The 23,415-nt window shown below is 38.5% G+C and overlaps 1 protein-coding gene across 1 annotated transcript in view; it reads left to right on the plus strand.

Annotated features, from left to right (window-relative positions):
- adam19a (ADAM metallopeptidase domain 19a) overlaps positions 1–23,415 on the plus strand; it is a 151,710-nt gene that overhangs the window by 59,729 nt on the left and 68,566 nt on the right. Inside the window, exon 4 of the mRNA XM_067436254.1 lies at positions 19,476–19,551. Coding sequence (XP_067292355.1) covers positions 19,476–19,551 — 76 coding nt within the window. The remainder of the gene's footprint in view (positions 1–19,475; positions 19,552–23,415) is intronic.

Below are 23,415 nucleotides of genomic sequence, written 5' to 3' on the forward strand. Positions count from 1 at the left end.
TACAGAAAGACGGACCCTCAAAGTGAGTAAACTATGGACTAGCCATAGGCTGGGTGATATTTAATATATATGTCAATATGTTTGCAATTGCTTTTAAAAAAACTATTTAGATAGAGCTAAATTGAATACAAAATGTTTACGTTTAGTAAACAGGTTGGGACGACCAAAATCATATTTCATGATATGAGTAATTTAATATATTTTAATTGTACTTTTATAATTACAATATATATTTTAAATTGTATCTTTGTTTTTAAAAATAAGCAAAACATGCAAATTACAAACATTATGACAAAAACAGTGCTTTATTTATTTTTTTAGCTACAGTAGGTCTATTTAACAGTAGCAAGTCAAGAAAGAAATTAAATAATCAAATATATATTTAAAAAACAGCTTAGTCTTCACTCTATGAATTAACTATACACTGATTCTTAATAAATACAGGTGCTGGTCATATAATTAGAATATCATCAAAAAGTTTATTTATTTCACTAATTTCATTCAAAAACTGAAACTTGTATATTATATCCATTCATTACACACATACTGATATATTTCAAATGTTTATTTATTTTAATTTTGCTGATTATAACTGACAACTAAGGAAAGTCCCAAATTCAGTATCTCAGAAAATTATAATATCACTTAAGACCAATACAAAGAAAGGATTTTTAGAAATCTTGGCCAACTGAAAAGTATGAACATGAAAAGTATGAGCATGTACAGAACTCAATACTTAGTTGGGTCTCCTTTTGCCTGATTTACTGCAGCAATGCGGCGTGGCATGAAGTCGATCAGTCTGTGGAACTGCTCAGGTGTTATGAGAGCCCAGGATGCTCTGATAGTGGCCTTCAGCTCTTCTGCATTGTTGGCTCTGGCATATCGCATCTTCCTCTTCACAATACCCCATAGATTTTCTATTGGGTGAAGGTCAGGCGAGTTTGCTGGCCAATTAAGAACAGGGATACCATGGTCCTTAAACCAGGTACTGGTTGCTTTGGCGCTGTGTGCAGCTGCCAAGTCCTGTTGAAAAATGAAGTCTGCATCTCCATGAACTTAGTCAGCAGCAGGAAGCATAAAGTGCTCTAAAAATTCCTGGTATACGGCTGCGAAAACCTTGGACCTTAGAAAACACAGTAGACCAACACCAACAGATGACATGGCACCCCAAACCATCACTGACTGTGGAAACTTTACACTGGACCTCAAGCAACGTGGATTGTGTGCCTCTCCTCTCTTCCTCCAGACTCTGGGACCCTAAATTTCCAAAGGAAATGCAAAATTTAGTTTCATCATGGAACAACTTTGGACCACTCAGCAATCCTTTTTGTCTTTAGCCCAGGCGAGATGCTTCTGACACTGTCTGTTGTTAAAGAGAAGCTTGATGCAAGGAATGCAACAGCTGAAACCCATGTCTTGCATACGTTTGTGCATAGTGGTTCTTGAAGTACTGACTCCAGCTGCAGTCCACTCTTTGTGAATATCCCCCACATTTTTGAATGGGTTTTGTTTCACAATCCTCTCCGGTGTGCAGTTATCCCTATTGCTTGTACACTCCTTTTCCTCCCTTTGCCTCTCTATTAATGTGCTTGGACACAGAGCTCTGTGAAAAGCCAGCCTTTTGCAATGACCTTTTGTGTCTTGCACTCCTTATGCAAGGTGTCACTGGTTGTCTTTTGGACAACTGTCAAGTCAGCAGTCTTCCCCATGATTGTGTAGCCTACAGAACTAGACTGAGAGACCATTTAAAGGCTTTTGCAGGTGTTTTGAGATAATTAGATGATTAGAGTGTGGCACCAGGTGTCTTCAATATTGAACCTTTTCACAATATTCACATTTTCTGAGAGACTGAATTTGGGACTTTCCTTAGTTGTCAGTTATAATCATCAAAATTAAAAGAAATAAACATTTAAAATATATCAGTATGTGTGTAATGAATGGATATAATATACAAGTTTCACTTTTTGAATGGAATGGGTGAAATACATCAACTTTTTGATGATATTCTAATTATATGACCAGCACTTGTATATTAAAGTTATTTAGCCAAGCATGGGTGGTTTTCTATTTGTCTATTGTCGTTTGATTAGCATTGATCACACAGTATATTAGGTCTGCATAATCTGGTAATGTTCTTTGGGAAAGTATGTTGGAATTTGAAATATTCAATATTCACAATATTTTCAAATCTCACAACATCATCAAAATGATTGTCCTACTCTCCAGCTTCCCATGCATCTCCCGTGCCTCCTGTATCCAGTGCTATCCTGTACCAACTTCTCCCACCTCCTCATACAGCCAGTTCCTCAGCAACTTCTCCACTGGTTTCTTTCAACCCCTTTACATATCCAACATGCAGCAATAATCAGCCAGTTGTCTTCAGGCCACAAGCTCCACCTAGCCTAGAGGATGCCCTTCTACTTTGGTTCTTCCTCCCTCAGCTCCACAGGAAACCATCAGCTATGTGGCTACCTCATCCGTCCGGCTTCACCTTAGTCAGACATTGTCCAGCCTGTGCCTTTGGCTGTCTGGCTCCGACATCCCTCTGGCTTTGCCCTCCCCTTGGCCCAGGCCTCGTCCTCAGTCAAAGTCTTTTGGTTATCTGGTTCCATCTCAGCCATTCGTCGCCTTAGTTTCCAGTATCTTCGGTGTCATATGGGCTCATCGGCAGGTCAGCCCCAGCAGGGTCTCCATCATCTTTGTCATTAATTTCCAGGATGTCATCTACCATCAACTTCTTATGACTACTGCTTGGCTGCTTTCACCTTCCACACCCTCCGGCTTCAGTTCTCTCTCTGTGTTTTTCTCTCTCTGTGTTTTTATCTTCGTGTATGGTATTACATGTGTGAAGTACACTATATTGCCAAAGGTTTTGGGACGTCTGCCTTTACATGCACATGAACTTTAATGACATCCCATTCTTAATCCGTAACTGTGTGTTCACACCGCCGGCGGCGAGAGCGGCAAGTTGGCCGGAAGTCATTAATTTTTAATGGGAGCCGGTCGCCGCGTCTTGGACGATTTGGGCGGCGAGGAGAGTTGAAATCAGCTCAACTTTATGTTAATGAGCTATGACGCGGTTCAACGGCAAACGGCGGCAACCAATCAAAATGTAAAAAAGCTCCGCTTGAAAGAAATCCAGAGAACGCAGGCCTGTAAACTTTGGTTCCGACCACATTAGTTCCCAAGCAAAATGTAAGATATGTTGATCATTGCTCAGATCATTCATAGTGATGTTTAATTTGTTAAAAAGTCGCGCAACACTATTTTATAGGGGTTTTTCAGCCGGTATGCAATTTATTCTTACTTTCACATTTAAACAATTTCATGAGGTTAACTTATACCCTACTTGTGGTCAGTCTATCAATCAACATGCTTGTTTAAATTGCGGCGTCTTTAAATACAGTTTAAAAAAAGAAAAAACATTCGATCTACATCAGAGCGGCAACGTATCCACGGAGCTTTCTACAGCGTCGTTGACAGGGTGGCAAGAGCGAATTTTTACGCTCTCGCCGGCGGCGGTGTGAACGCACGGTAAGGTTTAATATGGAGTTGGCCCAACTGAAACTCTTCTGGGAAGGCTTTCCCAAAGGTTTAGGAGTGTGTTTATGGGATTTTTTTGCCGTTCTTCTAGAAGCAGATTTTTGAGATCAGACACTGGTGTTGAACGAGAAGGCCTGGCTCCCAGTCTCCACTCTAATTCATCCCAGTGGTGTTCTGGTTGAGGTCAGGACTTTGTGCAGGCCAGTCAAGTTCCTCCACACCAAAATCGCCCATCCATGTCGTTGTGGACCTTGGTTTGTGCACTGGTGCACAGTCATGTTGAAACAAAAAGAGGCCATCCCTAAACTGTTCCCACAAAGTTGGGATCATGAAATTGTACAAAATGTCTTGGTATACTGAATCATCAAGATTTCCTTTCACTGGAACTAAGGGGCCAAGCCCAACCTCTGAAAAACAACGCCACACTATAATTCCCCCTCAATATCCAATCTGAAGGCCACATGAGGTTTGCAGGTCTGTAGCTATTTACTTTGAGGAAAGTTGGCGACTTCTGCAAACTGTGCGCCTCATAATGTGCTGACACTGCTCTGTGATTTTACATGGCCTGTTGCTGTTGTTTTAATTACATCCACTTTGTTAAAATACCACTAACAGTTGACCGTGGAATATTAAGTAGTGAGAAAATGTCACAACTGGACTTGCACATGTGGCAACCTATCACAGTATCACGCTTGAATTCACTGAGCTCCTGGGAGCGACCTATTCTTTCACAAATGTTAGTAGAAGGTGTCTGCATAGATCCTTGATTGTATACACCCGTGGCAATGGAAGTGATTGGAACACCTGCATTAAATCATTTAGAGGGGTGTCCTAATACTTTTGGCAATATAGTGCATGTATTTTGGGGGGTTAAGATTTATTTTAGTTGTTTAAAGGGATACTTCACTTTTTTATATTAAATATGTTATTCTCTTAACTGAAATGAGTTGATACATACCTCTCTCGTCTGATTGTGTGCACTTAAAACGGAGATCTATAATGTATGGCGGAATAGCACTTCTGAGAGTACTTCGACTCGGCGCAGTAAAAAGTCCCAGCTGAAAAGAGATTAAGTGTACGCACTGAGACGAGAGAGGTATGTATCAACTCGTCTTAGTTAAGGGAATAACAGTTTAATATGAAAAACTGGTGAAGTATACCTTTATTGTGGACTAGTAGGTTATAGCAGAAATGTAAAAGTGTTAAATGATCTGCCATCAATTGCCAGGTTTTTTGAATTGGGCGTGCCACTTATGAATTGATTTCTGGTTAAGTACGGGTCCCAAGGGTTAGTTTCTAAGCCCTGTCTGTAAAACCAGGCCTTAAAAACATACATATAGGCTTTCACCAATGAAGCTATACCTTGAATAATAAAAGATGTTGCAGCTTCTGCTTGCATATAGGTGCTAACTAGAACTGCATTTAGCAGTGCAATTCTTAGAAAAACAACTTCTCGCTAGCATTCTTTCACAATTAGACACAGAGCTAAATTGTGCATGATGTGATTATGCATTTATGAATGCCATCTGCAGCAGCGAGAACGGTCGCATGCTTCCTAACACAACTCTGATTCACCCTGATGCATTTCTCAGACTCTCTGCCCTGCAGTCCCATCTGCAGAAGGCTTGTTTTGTTCTCTTCCTGACAAGCAGCCAGTGTTTGTGTAATCTGCTCTCTCATGCATCCTCAAGATTAAGTAAGCCTTCCCTCTTCAGTCTTCGCTGAAAATATCACTGAGAGGGATGATTCCATATTTGCGTTTAGTTCAGAGATGAGCACTCGTAATGCTCACTGATTATAGTGGAAATATTGTCATCATTGCCGTATTTAATGTGACTGTGACATGTAGCAGGAACAAGCTGGTGGAAATACCAGTTTGATATTAAGAGCGACTCAGATGTTGAAACGGAATGAGATGGAGGGATGTCAACTCTACACAGCTGTGTTGGATTAAAGTTTTTTCCTGCCAATAGTTAGTCCCAAGATATAGTGTCAGTATGTATAGTGATTCCAAACTCATGGAGGTCTTAGTGTTGAACTTTCCAGTCAAATTAGTGCTTTCTGTCAATGTGTGAGAACAAGACCAGTATTTAAGAAGTGGTGATTAACTGATGACTAAAGTTAAATGTGTATAGGGATCCTTTAAGTATGTACCTATTTGTATTTCCATACTTGTGTATTAGTGTGTTTCTGACCTAAATGCCATCACCACAACAGTTACCGAAGATTCCCTTCCTTAAACTTGGCAGATCGTGCGAAATGTCAGCAGTGCTGTGTTTAGTACAATCCTTATAGGGGAACACCATGTACATTTCTATTAGCATGACACACAGTTGAGCATCTGTCATTTATTGTTAGCACTGAAATATTTATAGCCTCCAACTTCCCCCAAAATATATCATGCCCCGTTTTCACTCACTAAACTTTAGAGGAATGTACACATTGGAGGATATATTCTTTTATTTTTCTTCCTTCACTCACTCATCTCGGTCTTCTCGATCTCTCTCGCTTGCACATTCTCATATGATCTTTGTTACCTCTTCTCTGCGCCCATCCCCCATTTCCTTTGTCCCCCCCCCCCTCTCTCTAGTGTACAGTACTGCTGGTTTGAATGAGGTAATACTTAACAGATGGTGCTGCTTTAAAAGGGCAAGGAATTTTGTGCCCTTAGTAGGTCACTGGGCCAAGGTCTCTCTCTCTGGCTATTGTCCACACACAGCTGACTTATTTAGTTTATTTTTGTCCCTAAAAACCTTCAAATGAGAGTAAAGTTTTAACATACATAAGGATAAAGACCATCACAGGCTAGGTATCAGAGTGCATGTCAGCAATACCTAAAGGGATAGCTCACCTAAAATGATTACTCATTAATTACTCACCCTCATGATTTTAAGACCTTCGTTCATCGTCAGAACACAAAAAGCGATCGTTTTGATGAAATCTGAGAGCTTTCTGTCCCTACGTTGACAGCTACACATCTACCACTTTGATGCTTATGTTCATATAGAGATTGTAAAATGACTCCATATGAATTGAGCGGTTTAGTCAAAAATGTCTGAAGATAGAGAAAAAATGAAGTGGCTTAGCAGGCAACTCTATTGATTACAAATGGAGTGATCTAGTTTTGTTGAGTCGCAACATGCTGCTTACTTCAGCATAAACAGAGGTGGCAGTCCGTTGTCATGACAATCAGTGATTCGCTTGTTTTCTGTCTGCAGTAAAATGCTTATTTTTAATTATATTAATTTATGAAAAATGATTTGAACCTTAGTCCTCTCATTTTTAACTCCAGCTCTAGACTCTTCACAACCTGATTGGCTTCACATTTTTTGTAAAAGTCTCGTTCCTCTCTCTTGAACAATAAAATACAATGCAGTCATCTCCCCAGTGCTGTGAGCTCAGCGCTTCTTTCTGCCACACTTTGAGTTCAGCGTTTTTAAAACTGTAAGCACCTTTAGTTTTCCAGACAGGAAGAACATAAGGGTTGCAGACTGCAGAATACATACCGTTGAGATCCGATATGTCTCACCATATTGACCTTGATCAAAACTACTGTATGGCATGCTTTGATAGTCTGGCGCTATCAGATGGTAGTTGTGAATCTCTTCGACAATTTACAGTCTTTTGGATCATAAGGACCAGAAGGAAATGTGATTTTGTGATACAGCAGAACAGCTGTTATGAGAAACGCTGGTGGTTAATCTTCTGTGCTCAGAATGGGGGAAAATGCTATTTATGTGCAGCTCTTTGAATGTTTAAATTATTAAACAGAAGCATGTCACATGTTTCTGTCTTAAACTTGTACTGTAAAAAAATAAGTCTGTCTCTTTTTGGTTTAAAAGTAAAATTGGCTGAGCTGTTTTGTCTTTCACATTCTGAGTAACCTTGAAAACTCTGAACTGTACTGAAATGTTTTTTGTTTTTTACCTGCTGCCATTTAGTGGATGGTTGCCAGGCCGTTGCGCTGTGGTTCCAAACTGTGTTTATTTGTTGCTTTGTGGCGGCTCTGGGAAAACTGTAAGTTTGATAATAACAGTAGTAAACACCCTTGATCAACAAGACACATTTTAAGGTATCATTGTCTTTAGGACAAATTGGGTGGGATTATTAACGTTTAACACTTACGAAGAGGGTTTGGTTGTACCCTTAAATACTCTACATTTAGTCATAATAATAGTGATGCTGCCTGAAATTTGTACACCTTATTTATGAGCATCACAATTGAATTTGCACAAACCGCTGAAAGTCGGTTACACATCCTGGGTTGTTGTGGCAGATACGGTTTCATCTTCCGCTAACCAAGTTTCACTCTTATTCACATTCATCAAACAAACATCCTACCCTCTTTTTTTTTCATCTTCAATATACCAAGTGTGCTTTGAGGCAGGAAATAAATAAATGCTGTTATAGATTTTTTTTTACACTTGCATTAAATGTAATTAAATGATATTTAAACTGTTTTCAAACTGTTAGATTTCAATTTCACATCAAACGCTGTTCTATTTATGATAGAGAAGTGTGACAGATAATGTATTCATATATGTGAACAGAATAAGATGTAAATGGTGTCTTTGAATTAAGTTAAGTGTTTTGAAAAGATGTGTGGTCATAAGCTGGCATTTGCTCCTGAATTGGTCTCTTTTCCCCCTTTTCTTTCTCTTTCTGTTCAAGATTGTTCAAATAAGCCTTTCAACTGAGAGCAATGAGTAATTTCTTTCTACTGCTGATTGCTGAATTGCACCTGTTTTCCCTCAGAGAAACACACACACACACACACACACACACACACACACACACACACACACACACACACACACACACACACACACACACACACACACACACACACACACACACACACACACACACACACACACACACACACAAAGACAAGTCCAATTCTTTTTGTTCCTCCTACCCAGCTGTGCATAAAACAAGCACATTAATCTAAGGCGAAGTCCACTGGACAGTTATCCCAGACTCTGGGGGTTGAAAACAGAAGTGTAATAAGACACACACTCACACACTTATCTCTGCCTGTGCTCAGTGCCTTCTTCACTGCAAACCTTCACAGTTGTTTCTTTATAAGTTGCTGTAGTGTGCGTTTCCTCTTTGTCTCTTGTCCAGAAGAAGAATTGGACCAGAACAGCCTTTGACTTTGAACAGCCTTTCCTTTGACTTTTTTCTCTTTAATTTATCTCCAATAGGACTGAGCATCAACATAATTTTCATTTAAGTCAGGAAAAGGACAAGATAACACACTGATGCTTATCACTAAGTCTTCGACAAAAAAAAAAGCTCTGGATTGTAGTCAAAGTCACCAAAGCAGTTTTATACACAGTAGACTTATATTTATATGTTGACTAGGGGTCCACCGATTAGCGGCGTGACCGATATTAAGTATTTTTATGGTTATCGTATCGGTCATTTTCAAAACCGATTTGCCGATAAAATAATTTAATTCTGAAATGCGTGCGATCTGGCTCTGATCCAGCCACCTCTGTCAAAACGCACCGCTCTGTGACCTCCGCTCTCCGGCCAATCAACGTGGAAGGCTGAAGGCACTGAAAATGTTGCACTCTCACACCGAAAGCACTTGCTAACAAGCTGCATAGTGATCACGCAAAGCAAAGGCAGCAGTGATCACTATCAACTTTTAGTGACTTAAGTTGCATTAAATCACTACACTGAAGTTGCAAAACACCTCAATATAATCTATTTAATGACAAGCAACCCTGTTCCCAGTTAATGTCCGTCATCGCAGTGATAGCTTTAACAGAGTTTAGCTAATTGGAACAGCATGAAAGTTTAAAATATAGCCTCACATCGGTGCTAGTGTAACTAAAACCTATTTTAGCTGCCTCGCATTTGGCCATCTTTACGTTATATTGTGAATAGTATATCAACACGAATGAATTCACTCACATCTGCTGCCGCTGCAGGTTTTTTGTGTTCACATAGCTTCACTGAACAGCGTCCATTAGAGCTTGTACTCAAAAATTGTGCATATTTGGAGAAATTTTGCTTTGTTCTCACATGCTTGCAAAATATTTCATAATACAGAATACCATTTCTTATTTTTCTCACTGAATTATGCGATCTGATGAGCTAAAGGGGGCCGGCGCCGCGTCTCAGGTATCTCACACCGGCCGTGCACATTATATACGTGCAAGCTCAATTTTGAATCGACTTCTGACAGAAGAGCTGTACGATGGATGGGGTGATACAGTTAATACATTGACAATTTGTGGAAAATATAATTCAAATTTAATATAAACCTTGAAATGGCGCTCTCTGGCGCAGCAGGATTTTGAACCACTTTGCTGTGGACAGGCACCGAATGCCGCCGCGCACACTCATTGAAAATGCTGAGCTTCGTGTCCGATGTACTTGATGCTTACTAACATAACTTTAAGGTTTACAAAATGTTTACAGAATGTTGCTGGATGATCCATGCACTTTTTATGTTGTTATTATTATTCTTAATATTAATGTTATTAATATTAACAGTTCTTCCAATTAAAGTAATGGTAAAATAATTTAAAGGGAGTCTTTGTCAGAGGCATTTTTATTATTAATTTTGACATCAATTTTAATTTTTACACTAGACACATATATCGGTCCAAAATATCGGTCATCTATCTACTTGATCTGTAATAATCGGCATCGGTCCTGAAAAACGCATATCGGTCGCTCCCTAACTTTGACACAATATTGCTTGATGTTACAAACCTTAATGGTCCGATGTTTCTACAGGGATGATCTATCATCGGGGGCTAGTATCAACAAGCAGTCCAGTAATTCCTCTTTGAAATAAGCAGTTAATTTTGTTATATCCTTTTATACGGCATACGAAAACTGGTTCACTCCCCCAGTGCCATTTCACAGGGGGGGCATTATTACAATTCAGTAGAAATAAGCACATAGAAATATACATAAATTACGTGAGTAAATAATACAAAAATGATACAAATAAATGAATATTTATTTAAAAAAATAAAACTTAAACATAAAAGTGGCCATAAACATTCTCGTGTTTTTAGTTTTGGTTGAGTGTTTGACACTCATTTAGACAGTCATCAGATTAGGAAGAAGATTGTGTGGGCTTAGGGTTCCTTTCGGGACAGAACCAAACTTATTTTCTTCCTGATTGAATCCATGTTTTTAATGAATTAGCTGAGTAATTGATTCCATAATTGAATGACAAGATATGTCTCATTATGAGGGCTGTGACATTTGTAACATTTGTTGGCCGTGTACGTCATTGAGTCTGTCATTACACCATGTGTAAAATGGTTGATTTTCTGAAATGAAACGGCCTAAATAACGTATGCCACCAACAAATGTGACCTCTGAAGGGTGCAGCCATCAAACGGAGATAGCCATATAGACAGCCACTTGTTTTGTCCCTAAATGAATCAGGGTTTTCAAACTAATCGGTTGAGTGAATAATTCAATGACTCACTTATAAAGGCAGGCTGAATTCGGAACTGCATACTAGCATACTGCTCTTACTATTTTAAATCTTCATATTAAAGAAAAAAGTGTGCTACTATGTGGTATGTAAGTGAATAATTCAATGACTCACTTATAAAGGCAGGCTGAATTCGGAACTGCATACTAGCATACTGCTCTTACTATTTTAAATCTTCATATTAAAGAAAAAAGTGTGCTACTATGTCGTATGTAAGTGAATGATTCAATGACTCATTCCTAAGGAAATTCACTTTGTTCCTGTATAACTAGTATTTTGAAAGAAGTGGTTGAATAAATTAATAAATGATTAAATGACTCATAAAGACAGTTGCTATCTACTGGTATAATGATGTAAACTGTAGAAATATCTAGCTAAAACTAGCTATGTTTCCATCCAAAGTTGCAAATTCAACTCATGCGCAAAATTGGAAAATTACATAAAACATGTGCGAATAAAGCACAGTTTCTTTCCTGTTTGCTCAAAATAACAAAATCATCATTTTCTAGGAAATAAGTGCAAAATACATTTAATAAAAATGGAAGTTGGTGCAATCAGGGAAGCCACTATCTTTTTTCATACATCATAAATTATTTGCTTCTCAGTGTTTGCAGAGGAAACGCAATAAACACTGTCATGTTCTCTTGCGTTTGGAGGTGGATCCCTAGTGTTTGGGAATGCAATCGTGATACAGTTCTGGGAGGGAATTACACCCAGCCATTTTGATGACAGACTTTGGCTCAGGCATTTCAGAATCCCCAAACCAGTATTTGAGATGCTATGTTAACTGGCCCTCTGGTTAGTCCAGTTATCTAATCACATCCTCTGTTGAGGCAAAGTTTTGTGAGTTTTACAGTATGCTCATCGAGGGATTTATTTGGTAAATGTGATCAGTGCCTTCAAATTGGATTAAAAAAAATAGCCACCTCAGAATTTAAGCACATCTTGGTGTTTCCATTCAGCGTTTATTCATGCAATATCCCACAATTTTCAGGAAAATAGGTGTATGGAAACATCTGACACTACTGACAGTCTGTCTGGAACATGCAGACACAGACAAACAGTGATACAGTGCTGTTGGACTGTATATCACGTCTTTTAGAATACAACTTCCAGTTCTTCCCCGGTCTAACGCTATTGATTTAGCCAAAAGTTGAGCTATTTACACTTTTCTCTACAACCTACAAATGGATATGTTGTCTATGCGTATTAAGCTGAGATAGGAGAAATACTTATCTAGTAGAAGATAGAAATACCTATCTAGTAAATTGCAACGGCACTTGATTCCTAAACAGTCTTATGTTTTCTCATGCCAGCTATTAATTCAGTCATATAACTGTTGGAGGGTGTTACATCAGTGTGAGCAAAAGGATGGATGTGGTACATTAGTTGGAGGAAACAGATGGATGTACACTTGTTTACATTTGGCAGCCAACTATATAACATAGAAGCTGGTACTTCGATTGCATATGCAGAAACATAAATATCTAGTAAATTTAAATGCTTGAATTTAGAACCAGAGAGCATTTTAGCAATTTCACAGAATATGAGCATGTCAGTTGTAGCGGATGTATGTATTGTTCACTGTGAAAAAGGTTACAGCTGTTTTTTTTTCTGTCCTTACTATAAAAAGAGAACTAATGTTGAATTTCAGTTTGCTGCAATGCTTTTAACTCCAGCAGCTCTAGCCTGTGCACCTCGCTATTATAACCAACATGACTCCTGCCGGGAAGCGGTCTGTCTCAAATCGTGCACCCGTCCTCTCTCCTACCTTTTGTCTGGAACTCCACCTTAGAAATGAATCGCTGTTCAGCTTTTGCTTGATTGAGCTGCACAGACCACTGCGCGGCTGCCCGAGTTTACCTGCTCAAGCCTACTAACGGGTGATTTGGCTTCCATTCTGAGAAAAAGAATAAATGGTTTTAGTTCAGTGGCTCTGTGACCACAGGGACCTTGTGTAATTAATTAAAAGAAAGCTCATCATTTTTATTTTATTGTGCCCAACTGTAAAGGTGCTTCTTAAGGATAAAACTTTTTAATTTCCCCTTTCCCTCCTTTTAAATATTATATGCCTTGGTTAAACAAGTAGAATGAATTTGCCACCAGATGTGTTATTCCTATTTGTTGAAACCATTTCAAAGTTATTGTCTGTTTTAATCCTACAAATCAAACACTTAAAAAAAATTTGCCAGAAAGAAGTGCTCTTATTATGAAATTATAATGTAACTTTCAGAGTTCACAAAGATCATTTATTGAAACCATGTACGACTGTAACCATTATAGCAACACTATGGGAATTATAATACACATTCTGCCAGACAAGTACCTGCCTATAGACTATCGTGTGAATTATGCTGAGCACAACTAAGACATAAGCAGTGTGGGATCCAAGTCCATTTTATAGAACCTCACAATGTGTGAAGTAGGGATACTCCTGACAAAAAGGCTTTTGAAGCCGTCATACTCCTAATCGAATGAGCTCAGACAGCCATAGGTGAAGGCTGTCCAGGCGCTTCATATGCAACAGAGTTCTGAATGTCTCCTACTCCCTTTAGAGACATTATCAACAGAAAAAACACAATTTCAATCAGAAAATTCTCTGGAACATTTTCACAGGCTCAAACGGAGCCATAGAGAGGCCTTCCAAAACAACGGCCAAACCCTAGACCGGTCCCCTCGTCCAGTTTGCCAGCCGCAGCCTCAAAGCACCACATAGAAAACGTGATACCAACGTGTCTCAATGACTCCGCATCCAAAGGTACATGGTAAGCAGTTATGGCCGCCACGTGAACCTTCAAAGTGTAGGGAGATAAACCTGATGAAAACCGATCCTGCAGGAACTGTAGCACTGTAGTAACCGGACAGTTACCTGGGTTCAGCTGCCGATTTCCGCACCATGAAGTGAAGACTCTCCACTTTAAGGGTTATAGTTTCCACATGGATGGAGCTCTGAAGTGAATTCAACAAAGTCTCAACAACCTCATTTGAGAGACCAGACTCAAGGAGTAGGAATACTCAAGGTCCTAGAATACTCAACAACAGACCGACCCCAACCCAAGTGAACTTTTTCCAGAAGCGTTTGGGGGAGACAGAAGTGTGCAGAAGCTTTCCCATAGCGTTGCTATCTCCGGCGCAGCATGAGCTCCATTTTTAAGGGAACAGCCTTTTCTAAATTTGTTCAGCATCTTCTTTAATTCTGAGGGTTAGGGAGAAGGTCATAAAACTTTTTGCTGAAAAATACTTAACTGTCATTAAGTGGACCTCAGGGGTTAAGAAAAATTAAATGGTTACAAAATATGACCTTGTAACAAGTTCCTCTCACTGAATAATTTAACTGAATTCCCACTAGTATTGTCCCTTTCTCATCTGTTAAGAATTTTGGCCACTCTGCTTTGTTTTTAGACATCATTTAGGCAAGTAAAGAGAGTACATTTTTTATGTTTTAAATTGTTAAATATGTTTCTTAGACAAATATGGAGGCTAAATACAGCACTTCAGTTTGGTCATAGTTATCACAAGTAAAATATTGATTATGAATTGTCATGGGATCAGATGATTTAAAGACAAATACAATCACATAAGCGTGGAGTCATTGTTTGCATTGTTTATTAGACATAAATCATTTTTCATGATAAACCATCATTCATGCAAATTTTGTCATGCCAATTAAGTATTTTAAGGTTACTTGCAAATTTTTTGACATTCAAAGCAATTTTGAATCTCATTGTTTTTCTTAGAATAAATAAATAAATAAATAAATAAATAAATGATGAGATCTCTGAGATGTGACAAACATCTCATGCTTTAGCTTATTGCCTAATAACACTTCAGTGGTTGAACCTTAAACTTATATATAACTTGCAGTATCATTATGCATATTGCTTGACTGCAAGCTATTCCTTTGAAATTAGAAACTATTGAAACGTTGTTTGAGCTATTAAAAAATGTTGCCTATAATGCTCTTTAGAAATGTTTTGGGTTCAGTGCCAGACAAGCTACGGACACCATCTGTGGCACAATGTTTATCATCACATGCAAACACACACATGACAACTTGTCATGACGACTTGACGTAGGCCTACTGTAACTGCACTAAAAAGCACTGTTTACATGAAGTAAAGACATTGTTACATTGTAAATGCATACCAAGATGTTCATCCACCTTAGCCTGACAAGCCAGACCCACATCAAGATGTTTGGTCTGGAAACTCACCATTGACAGGGCTCAATCCAAGGGGCGGGATAAACGGTTGTCTTTCAAACTCCCTCTGCGCACGATAGGATAGCGCTACAACCAACCAGAACAACGAAGGTGAAACAGAGCTTGTTGATAGATTAAATATTCGGCGTATCCGGTCGGCAAAACTCCGAACACATCTTCCCTTCTTAAGAATGACTTCAGTGCCGCTCTTTGTTCTTTTCTCAGAGAAAAGCTTAACTCCAAGTCTTCCAGAGTCGCAGTCAAAGCTGATTCGAAAGACCGCCGTTCACCAGTTTCTGTGTTTACCAGAAACACGCAAGCGAAACTCTGCCATCATTATGTTAAGCCCCGCCCACCGACTCTATACACGATGTGATTGGCAAGACCAGAGTTTGGTTTTTACAGCTCAGAAGTGTATTGAGAGTTGCTAGACTATACTTGCGGCCGATTAGATTTGCTGCTGCTAGGGTGCGTCTAGATTTCTATGCTACATCCACCTAGAAAAGTATTCTCACTACACACAATTTAATATTTCAAAAAACAAACAGGTATTTTCTTAATAAAGAGTAGGGGTGTAACCCCGGCATCCTGGCCAAACTTGCCCATTGGCCTCTGTCCATCATGGCCTCCTAATAATCCCCATATAATGATTGGCTTCATCACTCTGTCTCCTCTCCACCAATCAGCTGGTGTGTGGTGAGCGTTCTGGCACAATATGGCTTCCGTCGCATCATCCAGGTGGATGCTGCACATTGGTGGTGGTTGAGGAGATTCCTCCCTTCAATATGTAAAGCACTTTGAGTGCGTAGAAAAGCGCTATATAAATGTAACAAATTATTATTATTATTATTATTAATTTGTGTAAGTGGGAAAACACAGGCTTTACATTTAAACTGAGGGGCAAATTGTTTTCTTTGGTGCCCAATATTATGCCTACAGGGCTTTTGAAAGAGCTTAGCTTGTTTAAACCCGGAACATTCCTTTAACTCAGATATACAAACATTACGGACTATTGCCTTTCATGCTAAACTGATTACACTTCTGGCAAACACAGCTATTGCTGTTTATTGCCCATAATGTTCTTAGTAACAAAGCTCACCTGTCTAAGAACAACCACATAATTTTATTCTGGGGATTTTAAACATCAAAGTAAGTGAAAGTTATCCGGACACGAATGCATGGGGGAAACGGAAGTATTGGTGTGCCGAGGTTAAGTGAGCTGTTTATGTCACACGGCTTTAGCCTGCAGGTTCTTTTAACAGTTAACAGCATTTGGCCAGTTAAAATAGATGTTAGATCAGCACGTACATTGAAGTTCCCAACATAAACTAAAACAATGTGACTCATGCTTTGTTGATCACATTAACTTTGTGATCCCCTACAACCCTCAAACGTTTGCCTCCGCTCAGTGTGGCTGAGCGTAAAAGAGGTAATGAGTGTGTGGCTCAGAGCAGAAATTTGCTTGAGTGGTTAGTGTTTATGTGTAGATGTGAGCTTCGCTAATAGGCAGGTTTGTTTCGTGTGTTGATTATAATACAGAAAGAGAGTGCATTTCTCACTATGCTGTAAAAAGTGTTTACCTTTTAAATAGTGGTAATTCAAAGCAGAGGGTGATGGACCAAAGGAGAAGTTCAGTACACTGAGGGTTTGTGGAATTTATGAAGCACCTTTCAATCCTTGTAGAGTTATTATATCTGGAGTTTAGAGAATTGAGGACTCATAAAGTCTGAAAATCATAGAGGTAATTTATGAATGCGCAGATAATGGTGCTCTCTCAGTAATAATACACAAATCAAAGTGCCAGCTGTGTTCTCTCATTGAAATGTTATGGACACACGCACGCATAACAGTCTCTTCCATCTCAGCAGCGGTCTCCACACCAACTTCAGATTGAAAATGTGCCATCATTTCATTCTTGTCGGATGCGAAAGGTCATCACTCTGATTCGCTGCATGTTTCAAGAGTTTTTTCATTTCCTAGCCCATTCCTCGCTCCTCAGCAGCTCTATCCAAAATGGTTGTCCTTATGACTCACCTCTACTGTTTTGGTAGTATTGCCATGTTAGAGCTTCACCTCTTTTAAAAGCGTGAAAGCCGAGAGGAAAATAAAATCGAGAAGCGATATTGAATTCAGAACGGCTGAGAATAAAAGAATGTCTCACTCGTTTCTCAAGGTTAGTCTGTGTCCTCTACATTATAGCTCCTATAGGTGGCCTATCATGTGAGTGTCCTGAAACACACTTTCTGCCATAATATCAGAATAATAATTCAAAAGAGGAAAAGATGAGGCCATTAAACACTGTAATTGTTTAATCTCTATAGTGGGTTCTCAGTGTTGAAGTGTATTTTCATTTCAGTATTCAGATACTTTCTCTAATATCAGTTTATGCAGTAACTTATTACGGTAAACTGTTCATCCCATTCAATGCATAGCACTTTGGTTCTTCTAAAATGTTGTTCAGTTTATGTCTACTTATGGCTCAATAATGATATGGGTTTGGGACCGTTGGGACGTTGGTCTGTTTGTCTGAACAGATGGGGCAGAAAAGTTTTCTTGTTGTTTTGTTTTTTATGTATTTTGTGCTATAGTGGTCTATGCCAAAAAATTTGAAATTGAGAAGCCTCAAAAACTTGAGGTAACCAGCTTCTGGTCTTTTTTGGCTCGTTTCCACCAAGCAGTGCAATTTGGGATGGTAAACACAGATCGCATTGTAAATCAGCAATCAACGTCATTCTCACATGAAGAAGGAGGTGACACAGTAAAAAACAATGGAGGACATACAGCAGATCTTGTTCTTGCTTCTCGGCATGTGGCTGTTTTTCACAAAACAAATAAACCTGTTGCAACTGTATTGTGTTTCAACGTCCTGCAGTAAATCTAGCTCCACCCTTTAGGTTCCAGACTACTGTGCTAGGTAGATACCCCAATGGAAGAATCCCCAAAAATTTGTGTAGTACTGTTCGTTATCTTGGAACCATTTACAACATCTGACAATCCAAATATAATTGAGTAGCGTATTGTAATGTACTGTACCATACCACACCGCTCTGTGGAAACAAGCCATTTGTGTATACTCAACTTAACAATTAAAGTTGGACTGTGCTTTCATCAAACATAATATACTATGATCTATACAAAAAAAATGTTACTCATGAATCCAAGTTCACTAAGCTTTCATGCTGCATGTGCTGTGGACTTCAGACATCCAGTGGGACACAAAAAATGTAACAACTTGACTTTTTGGTTATAAATGTTATAGTGCCGGCCTGCAGTATGTGTGTGAGTGTGTTTTTATGTGTGCGTGCCCTGATGGATTACAGAGTCGGTCTTCACATCCTGCACACTCCCCGCTCTAATCACAGCCTCCCTTTCTGACGAGATCACAGTCTGACCACCCGCCCTTTCCAAAGCCACACAATAACACTCCAGCTGAAGCCTGGCCTCTTATCAGCCTGATATTTTCAGAGAGGATGGTGTGATGAAGAAAGATTCACTTGTAGAAGGAATGATGGGATAGAGCAGGATTGATGGATCTTTTCTCTCTCTCTCTCTCTCTCTCTCTCTCTCTCTCTCTCTCTCTCTCTCTCTCTCTCTCTCTCTCTCTCTCTTATTGAGCCAGTGCTTTGAAGCATGTGAGGCTTTTACGGTAAAAAAGACATCTGCAGTTTGAGTGGAATCATATTAACAGGTTTTTAGTGATAGAGGGACTGTGATTAAAATGACGTTCACATGAACGCATCCGAAATTGCAATCTCTGTAATCATTGCGGACAATGATATATATATATATATATATATATATATATATATATATATATATATATATATATATATATATATATACATACAGTAAACACAGATCATTTTAAATTGTTAAATCATTTAGCAAATTTCAAAATGAATTTTCATTTTTATACACACTTCACATTACTGTGAGATTAATCTTAACCAAAAGTTTGATATGACAGAAATTGAGTATTTAATAAAAAAATATATTTAAAAAATATTATAGTACAGCTACAATTTCATTAGCCTAATTTGGAGACATTAAAACTTAAAACAAGCTTTTTTCCGGTCTGGGTATGTAATACGCGCTGCGAGGGTTGTTAAACTCATTGTGGTGTTCAATGCACAAAACATTTTCATGTTCGAAGAAAAAGTATTGCTGTGGAAGGGCAAAAACCTCTACCAAATGTGTATGTGTGTGTAGCAATATCACAGTGACAGCTTGTTTTTTTTTTCACTTTGTCTCTCTTAGGGAGCTCCTGGGTCACGACTTCACTGAAACTCACTATGAGAAAGGCCTCCCTGTCACCCAAACCAGCAATCACACTGTAAGCACGACTGAGACCTCTGTCTGTCTGTGTGTGTGTGTGTGTGTGTGTGTGTGTGTGTGTGTGTGTGTGTGTGTGTGTGTGTGTGTGTGTGTGTGTGTGTGTGTGTGTGTGTGTGTGTGTGTGTGTGTGTGTGTGTGTGTGTGTGTGTGTGTGTGTGTGTGTGTGTGTGTGTGTGTGTGTGTGTGTGTGTGTGTGTGTGTGTGTGTGTGTGTATCTCTCTATCTCCTTCTCTCTGTCTCTGCTTCTCTCAGTTCCCAGATTTTGGCTATGTGACATATAAAGCTTATTTTTATATTGTAAAAACAGTACAGTATTTACCCTAAATGTTAAATTTGCAGTATCAGTTAAACACATTATTTTATTGTGATTAATTAATAAGCTTGATGGCAAAATTGATGTCTTATTTTATTTAAAAATCTTTAAAATGTATGAGGTGATAAGGCTCACCAGCATAGGGCAAAAGGCACACAGTATTGATACAAATACTTTCACTAAAATAATATATGTTTAATAATGTCTAGGTTAATACTTGTTCAAAACTATTTTATGTTTAGATTGATGAATAAATTAATTCATTTTTATCAAGAAAAATGCTGTCATTAAAATATGATAATATATAAATATATCTGAAAAATATAAAAACAATCTATATTTGCCATCATACACAGACATGTTGGGCATATCATCATAATTAAATTATATATTGGGTTATGATTTTGCCTTTATGACATGTTGGAGTTTATTTTTATTTACGCTAGGTAGACATATTTTAACGTAACCCAACCCCATCCCATCCCTAAACCTACCATTTGTGTATTATATGATATTAAACACACAATATAACAGGCAGATACGACTGCATGCACAATTTATTGTGTTCCGATTGATTTGTGTAAAGAAAGTCCCCAAAAGCGATCAGCGCCTCCATCCATCCGCCTAAGATCGCACACATCAAATTTTAAAAATTGCCGCCGGTAGGAACGTTACGTCAGATTTCATAGTGAAATTCCATTGGCTCTCGAAATCCTTTGACCAATTGCGTCATTACGTCAGCTTTGATTGTAAAATGTCACTGGCTCTCGTGTGTCTTGTGACCGATTGCGTCATGCTAAAGAGTCGCGTGTATCATTTGAATGAGATATGAATGAGTGCGTTTATGGAGCAGCGGGATCATCATTTCAGTGATTAAAACATTAAGATCAACTCTGTTCTTTACATGAAGATATCTTATGATTTCAGCAGACTTGGAATGCAACGTCAGTTAATACTTTTATACTGTTTAGGTCAGTTTTTGCAATAAATACCTGTGACCTGTAATTTTATTGGCCTGTTATGTGTTTTATATTGTTAAGAAGTGGGTAGGTTTAGGGTAGGAGATGGGTTCCAACTATTTTTCAGCTCCAAAATATAAAAGTAGCCTATTAATATTCATGAAATCATGTATACTTTTACAAATGCAAATAATTAAATGCATCTTGATCTGACACATTCGGCAAACAATTGAAATGAACAGAGCACCCTACTTGTTAAAGGTGCCCTAGAATGAAAAATTGAATTAACCTTGCCATAGTTAAATAACAAGAGTTCAGTACATGGACATCACATACGATGAGTCTCAAACACCTTTGCCTCCTCCTTCATATCTTGTTTGCGAAAAACACTACGGAAAAACAAGCGATTCTCAACATAACGTCAACTGTGAAGCAATCGCTGGGATCATTAATATGTACGCTCCCAACATTTGCATGCCAGCCAATGTTCATTGTCAGGCGGAACTGCGCAGCTGAATCTTTGGAAGTTCAGCAGATAAATATGCGTCACGTGAGGATAGCGAAAACGGCAGATCATGGAAATAAATGTTATGATCCAAGATGTGCAGTCCCGTGAGGACTTCTCATAGCCTTCCCACAGATAAACAATATGTCAGCAGTCATGGTTGATGTTTATTTACAATCGGATACCGTAACAATTTAATTTAAAGTTGTTCGTTTGCTCGGCCCATTTCACCACGGAGAGTTTTTCTAACCGTGCACAATATAGCAGGATTCGCTCCGCGTCTAAAAGTGAAGAAAGTGCCGATTCCAACCATATTCCTGCAAACAGTAAGTAGTGATTTTATCCACTTAATGACTGTCAAACCCATTTCTGATTAAACTGAAAGTTTCTTAGTAAGACAACATTAACGATAATATCCCCCGTGTTTTCTAGATCTAACTCAAGATGCTAAAGTAAAAATTGGAAACTCCAAGTAGCACGCAAAACAGTTTGTCAAATTAAAAAGGTTTATATTATTTCCTGTCAATGTTGGCATAAAATACAGCAGTAGATATGTATGTGATCTCTTTTGATGGAATTAAATCTAAATTAGCCTATATTTCATCATTAAAACATAACTCAGAAACTAACTACGTTTACTACTACTGTTTAGTTGCTTACAGATCGCTCAGTCGTTATTGTAGCTAACGTCATCTCCACCATCTAAGTTGAAACGATAGTCGTTTGACAAGGCTTCTAGTCAATTTGTTAAATAAATATACATTTTTGAGAACTGAAGTATGATTATTTTGCAGTGGGTGAGTAGTAAACATGACACTGACTATTTTGAGTGGCTTCTACATTACTTTGTTTGGCTAAATAAATCGAATTTTAAATCAGTACTCTACTGTCAAACTGTAACGTTACTGTACAAACAACATATTTACGCGCTACCCAGTTCAGTTTGTGATTCAAAGTTAAGAAGCTATCATCGTAAAATCATTGCCATGACGGATGGTATAAATGTGTTAGCTGTCATAGAGCAGCAGTGGAGTGAAACAGCCAATCAGAGCAGAACTCTGCATTAATATTCACGACCCTTCCAAATAAGGCACAAACAGAGCATTATATCCAAGGGACAATTTCTAGGGTTGGAAATGGACCTGTAAACCATATCTGGACAATTTTAACCCTTAAATAAGCACATACTCTCTATTTAGATATCAGAGAACAATTTAAAATATTGTTTCAAGTTATTCTAGGGCACCTTTAAAAAAATGACACTAAAGGGGTACCCCGTGCGTTAAAAAGAGGGGTCGTGACCAAGCGTCAGACATTTGACGAGTAGGGAGTGAGACTGTGTTGCTTTAATCACATCAAAGATCAGACAATATTCCACATGCATCTTGAAAAGCAGATGTTTTTTCAAGTTTTTGTGTCATCTAATGGTTTAGAAAATCAGAGGAGCCTTTTTCCCTGTGGATCCTTTATCCATGTTCTGCCCTAACCCTTGTACCCTGAAGGAGGGAACGGAGACGTTACATTGTCGACACCGACACATTAGGATATGTCAGTGACGTCAACATAACGGCAAATGTGACCGACTGAAAGTCAACATTTTATTGACTTTGAGACACTTTTCTATACCAATAAGCCCTATTTGTTTTTTTGTGGAGGGGTTGTACAATTTTTTCATAATTTACAGGGTCTATGATTTTTTTTCCGTCCAAATCCAGACTGTGAGTTTTTTCTCCCACTACCCACATAAAAACCCAGGCCGAATTACCTACTGTTTTTTGACAAACACCAAGGTCGTGTGGTAATGTATCCACATCTCTGTTTTCAAGAATATATATCACTTCAAAATTCACTGTTTATCCTTTTTGACCACTGCAGAACACAGGTACCGTTGTGCTTCGCTCTATTTTGGAGGCATTTTAAAGATCTAGACTTTTATTTCTGAAATGCTGGCAAGTATTTAAAAGAGCAATATATTTCATCACCACTCAAAAAATACAAAAGAAGAAAAGCACGAATACATTTGAAATGGCCATTATTATGGCAGCAATTATGTTAAAATAACCAACCAGCATTATGTAAATAAGA

Source organism: Pseudorasbora parva, chromosome 1 (genome assembly GCF_024679245.1).
Source record: "Pseudorasbora parva isolate DD20220531a chromosome 1, ASM2467924v1, whole genome shotgun sequence".
In the NCBI taxonomy this organism is placed as follows: domain Eukaryota; kingdom Metazoa; phylum Chordata; class Actinopteri; order Cypriniformes; family Gobionidae; genus Pseudorasbora; species Pseudorasbora parva.